Source organism: Carlito syrichta, unplaced genomic scaffold (assembly GCF_000164805.1).
Source record: "Carlito syrichta isolate Samal-C Ts95f unplaced genomic scaffold, Tarsius_syrichta-2.0.1 Scaffold153844, whole genome shotgun sequence".
Classification (NCBI taxonomy): Eukaryota; Metazoa; Chordata; class Mammalia; order Primates; family Tarsiidae; genus Carlito; species Carlito syrichta.
The window spans coordinates 22,394-28,064 of record NW_007097940.1 but is presented as its reverse complement, the minus strand read 5'-3'; the positions used below and the strand labels follow the sequence as shown (position 1 = coordinate 28,064).

General features: G+C 51.1%; 1 protein-coding gene across 3 annotated transcripts in view; it reads left to right on the top strand.

Annotated features, from left to right (window-relative positions):
* Window positions 1–5,671, top strand: part of RFC2 (replication factor C subunit 2) — a 25,147-nt gene that overhangs the window by 2,391 nt on the left and 17,085 nt on the right. For 2 of the 3 annotated variants that reach the window (XM_021708994.1, XM_008050843.1), the window contains exons 2-4: window positions 1,200–1,269; window positions 3,964–4,005; window positions 4,284–4,390. In XM_021708994.1, coding sequence (XP_021564669.1) covers window positions 1,200–1,269; window positions 3,964–4,005; window positions 4,284–4,390 — 219 coding nt within the window. The remainder of the gene's footprint in view (window positions 1–1,199; window positions 1,270–3,963; window positions 4,006–4,283; window positions 4,391–5,671) is intronic. The other variant, XM_021708995.1, reaches the window with a different exon arrangement.

The window sequence follows — 5,671 nt, the reverse complement described above, 5'->3', positions numbered from 1 at the left end:
CAGGCAATCCACTCACCTCAGCCTCCCAAAGCGTGGAATTACAGGCTGAGCCACCGAGCCCGGCTAATTTTAAAAGATAACTATTGAGGCAGGGCATAGTGGTTCATGCCTGTAATCCTAGCACTTTGGAAGGCTAAGGCAGGAGGATCATTTGAGACCAGGAGTTTGAGGCCAGCCTGGGCAGCATAGGGAACTTTGTCTCAACAGAATACAAAAGTTAAAAAAATTAGCCAGCCGGGCTTGGCGGCTCAGCCTGTAATCCCGTGCCTTGGGAGGCTGAGGTGCATGAATTCCCTGAGTCCACAGGTTCAAGACCTGCCTGGGCAACTTGGCAAGACCTCATCTCTACAACAAAATCAAAAACTAGCCGGGTATGGTAGCGCATTTCTGTAGTTCCAGCTACTTGGAAGGCTGAGGCGGAAGGATCGCCGGAGCCCCAGTAGGTTGAGACTGCGGTAGCCGGGAGCGGCCACTGCACTCCAGTCTGGGCGACAGTGAGACTCCAACTCAAAAAAAAAAAAAAAAATCAGCCAAGCATGGCTCATGCCTGTAGTCCCAGCTGCTTGGGAGGCCGAGGCATGAAGATCGTTTGAGCCCAGGGGCTTGAGGCTGCAGTGACCTGTGATTGCACCACTGTACTCCAACCTGAGTGACAGAGTGAGCCCCTGACTCTAAAAATAAAATAAATGGCTGTTGGTCCAAATAGGCCACTGCCCTGTTCACTCTGCACAGCCTAATAGGATCACAGGCCAGGCCTGTGGTTTCTGTCTAGCCAGACCTGCCGTGCACTTGGCACGTGTCTGCAGAAACTGACAGGTAAGAGGTGAGAAGGGGGCTTGGTTGCATCTCTGTCTGTCAGACCAAATGATGTCAGTGCTGCATGTGCTGGGGCTTTGTTGCGATGGGCAGACGGTGTTGCACAGGGTCACGTTGTTCCAGATGGCCTGTCTGGCCCTTCTCCAGCAGCAACAGGCATTTCTCTGCTATGGCAGGTTGAAGCCTTTGCTGTACAGTTCTCATGCACTTAACTTTTCATATGGCACTTGCGCACTTAATTTAAAACTGGTAACTGTCTGGCATATTTTTGTCGAATGGATATAATCTTCTGACAGAGCCCGCCCAGACTGCCTGTTAGTGCTTTCTTTTGGGTAATGTCAAAATAGCCGTGTCAACATTTTTCTGCATTTTCTCAAAAACAGGGTTGAAAAATATAGGCCAGTAAAACTGAATGAAATTGTCGGAAATGAAGACACCGTGAGCAGACTGGAGGTGAGTGACTTTCTCAAAGACGATCGATGCCCTATTGTGGCTTTGACAGCCTGAGGGAAGCACCCAAGATAGTGAGTGGGAGGTGAACCACAAATCCAGAACAGTTGAGGGATCGGGAGACATTTGGTTAGGGAAAGACTAGAAGCTGTGGTAGATAGCGTCAGTTTCTTGAAGGGCTGGCTTATCAGAGAGGGGTTCTCAGACTTTCTGTAAAGACTGGGCTTTGCAAACCACAGAAGGTCTTTGTTGAGCATTCATTCTTTATTTTTAAAAAAAGGTATTTTTAGGCCAGGTGTAGTGGCTCAAGCCTGTAATCCCACCACTTTGGGAGGGCGAGGCAAGGGGATTGCCTGAGACCTGGGCATTGAGACCAGCCTGGGCAACTTGGTGAGACCTCATCTCTGCAGGATATCAGAAAGTTAACTGGGCATGGTAGCGCACGCCTGTAGTTCTGACTACTTGGAAGGCTGAGGCAGAAGGATCACTGGAGCCCAGCAGGTCGACGCTAGGGTGGCCGTGAGTGTGCCACTACACTCCAGCCTGTACGACAGAGTGAGACTCTGACTCAAAAAAAAAAGAGAGTTTTTTTTTTAATGTAAAAACTATTCTTAGCTGGAAGACTTACAAAAACAGACTTCAGGATGGGTTCTTTTCTATCCCCAACCCCACCCCTGGCCCTGGTTTGCCAACCCCTGCCTAGAAGAGTTAAATGGCTAAGTGACAAGGAAACCGACTTCAGGGTGACACAAAGGGGAGCAAGCAGGAATGTTCAGCAGCAAAGCAAACTTTGAATTTCTAGTTCTGAAGGTCTTTAGGCTGAGTCTGGAAGCTGCTATTTGAGATATGACAGAGGCAGTCTTTACAGTAAGTGGGTCTTAGATTTTTAGAGTCTTAGACTAATAACTACCAAGGTCCTTTTGATGGATTTATATTTTTAAGAGACAGAGTCTTGCTGTGTCACCCAGTCTGGAATGCAGTGGCATGATCATCGTTCACTGTAACCTTGACTTCCTAGGCTCAAGTGATTCTCCTGCTTCAACCTCCCTAGTAGCTGAGACTACAGGTGTGCACCCAGTTAATTTTTTAATTTTTTTGTACAGACAGAATCTTGCTATGCTGACCAGGCTGCTCTTGAGCTCCTGACCTTAAGAGATCCTCCCACCTTGGCCTCCCATAGTGCTAGGACAGGTGTGAGCCACCATGCCTGGCCTGATTTATTCAAATATTCGGATGTCTTCTATGGGCCAGATACAGTGTTAGGACATGTTGATATAATATGAACAAACTACACCTGATTTCTGCCCATGTGAGATTAACAGTCTAATGGAGGCTATATTAAAGCCAGCAGGTCATGTTCTCTACAAGAGGAAGTTAGCATGCCATGGAGTGCCTGGGAGGAAGAGTCAACCTGCTTACAGTGTCTTAGTCCCCAGGGGGAAGGATTGACACCAAAGCTTAATGTGTGGGAGTTAGTCAGGTTTGGAGGGCTTGGGGTGGAGGTGGGGAGGCAGCAGGAACAGCGAGTGTGCAGAGGCCCAGAGGTAAGAGAGCTTGGGCATATGAGGTGGTGGGGGTCTTGTTAAAATGCAGAATTCTGACCCAGCAGTTGAGGAGTGGGGCCAGAGAATCTGCTTTCTCACAGGCTCCCAGATGATGCTAGTGCTGCTGGCCCACGGGACCCACTCTGATGAGGGTGGGTGGGGTGAAAAGTGAGCTGAGGAGGTGGGATCTGGATCGTGCAAGGCCTTGGGAGCCACATTTCAGAGTCTGGGCTTCAAGTTGGACATGGTGGTGCACACCTTTCGTCCCAGCTACTCAGGAGGCTGCGGCCGGAGGATCTCTTGAGCCCAGGAGTTGGAGGCTGCGGTGAGCCATGATCCCACCTCTGCACTCCAGCCTCCAGGGAGACCTTGTCTCAAAAGACTTTGGGCTTCCTAATGGGGGCAGGAAGGAGTCATCCAAGGGTTTCTGCTAGGTAAACTTTTTTTTTAGTTGGAGCCTCACTGTGTTACCCAGGCTGGAGTGCGGTGGCATGCTCATGGCTACCCCAGCATCGACCTGCTGGGCACTGGCGATCCTTCCGCCTTAGCCTTCCAAGTAGCCAGAACTACAGGCATGTGCTGCCGCGCCTGGCTAATTTTTGATTTTATTGTGTAGACAAGGTCTCTTCAAGTTGCCCGGGCTGGTCCTGAGCCTGCGGACTTGGACAATCCACTCGCCTCAGCCTCTCAAAGTACTGGGTTTATAGGCTGAACCACTGAGCCCGGCCGGTAAACACTTTTGTAATAGATGTGTACTTGCAGAGAGTGGGTGCGGTCACGGTACGGGAAATGGATCGGAGTGGGGCAAGATGAGAGGAGAGGAGACCCGTTAGTGGCCTGTTGACGTGGTGGTGGGCTGGAGAGAAGGGGAGGATTCTGCAGGCAGAGAACGGCAGAGCCTCTGGGATGGAGGTGCTATTGGAGGGGGTGTCCAGACCAAGGTGACAGCTACTCAGGGCCAGGCCGGACAGTCCATGGAGAGGAAGCACAGGTGGGGCCCGAGTATGTCGGGGAGAGCGATGGGTTTAGTCTTGAAGATGCTGTGGTGAGAGCGCCATGGAGCATCCACGTACAGAACGTGTGGCCTGTGGCTGGGGAGGGTCAGCCCCAGGGTCTGCAGATTCATCGGTTTGAATGAGCATTTTCCCCCCAGGTCTTTTCAAGAGAGGGGAATGTACCCAATATCATCATTGCTGTAAGTACTCGGCGCTGGTCCTGCTGGGCGTCTTGATGTCTCATAGCCGGCTTAAGTGCTTCCGTGGGCACGGCGCTTCCTCGTCAGCCCTGTACCACTCCCCTCCACGGGGAAGTGTTTCACTCTAGTTAGGTGGGAGGCCTGTGGGTTGGTGGTGTGGGCTGTAAGGCGGGGTCGGGTGGTCAGGGGAGGTGAGTGCTGACAGCGGTGAGCAGCAAAGCAGGAGCCACATGGAGGTCATTCTGTGACTGAAGCACTTTTGGCGATCTCCTTCCTAGGGCCCCCCAGGAACCGGCAAAACTACAAGCATCCTGTGCTTGGCACGAGCCCTGCTGGGCCCAGCAATGAAAGATGCCGTCTTGGAACTCAATGCTTCCAACGACAGGTAGGTCCAGAGGGATGCCCCAAGGGGCAAATTCTGCATTTCCAATGGATACAGAAACAGCCTTTTTCCGCCCATGTGCTCGATGCTTGCCTTGCAGCTGTGTGTTCTCCTCTGGTCCTTGCAGTGAAAGGGTATAAGGATTGCTCACTCAGGTGACTTGCTGGTTTACTTTTTTTTTGAGTTGGAGTCTCACTCTGTTGCCCAGACGGAATGCACTGGCACACTCCCAGCCACCGCAGCCTGGACCTGCTGGGCTCTGGCGCTCCTTCTGCCTCAGCCTTCCAGGTAGCCAAAACTACAGACGCATGCTACCACACCTGGCTAATTTTTGATTTATCGTAGAGACGAGGTCTCACCAAGTTGTGCAGGTGGGTCTTGAACTTGGGGGTTCACTTGCCTTGGCCTCCCAAAGTGCTGGGATTACAGGCTGAGCCACCGAGCCCAGGCTGTTTGCTTTTTTTTTTTTTTGAGTTGGAATCTCACTCCATCACCGAGGCTGGAATGCAGTGGCACATTCACAGCCACTCAGCGTTGACCTGCTGCTGGGCTTTGGCGATCCTTCCACCTGGGCTGGTTGCCCAGGCTGGTCTTGAACCTGTGGGCTAAGGCAATCCACTTGCCTCGGCCTCCCAAAGTGCTGGGATTATAGGCTGAGCCACCGAGCCTGGCCTGGTTTGCTTTTTTAATAGAAATTTTCAAAAATAACTTTTTTTTTTTTTTTGAGTTGGAGTCTCACTCGGTCGCCCAGACTGGAGTGCAGTGGCCGCTCCCGGCCACTGCAGCCTCGCCTGCTGGGCTCCGGCAATCCTTCCGCCTCAGCCTTCCGAGTAGCCGGAATTACAGGCATGCGCTACCACGCCCGGCTGATTTTTTGATTTATTGTAGAGATGAGGTCTCGCTGCCCAGGCGGGTCTCAAACCCGTGGGCTCAGGCAATCCACTCACCTCAGCCTCCCAAAGGCGCGGGATTACAGGCTGAGCCACCGAGCCCGGCTTAAAAATAACATTCTAATTGTGGTAAAATACACATGACATAACATTTGCCATCTTAATCATTCTTCAGTGTGCATATTAGTGTGTTAAATAAATTCACATCGTTGTACAATCTCTCTCCAGAACTTTTTCATCTTGCAAATCTGAAATCCTGTACCCTTTAAATAACTTCCCATTTTTCCTTCCCTGGCAGCTACCATTCTACTTCTGCCTCAGCTTTCCAAGTAGCTGGAACTACGGGTGCGTACTACCACGCCTGGCTAATTTTTTTTTTTTTTTTTTTTTTTTT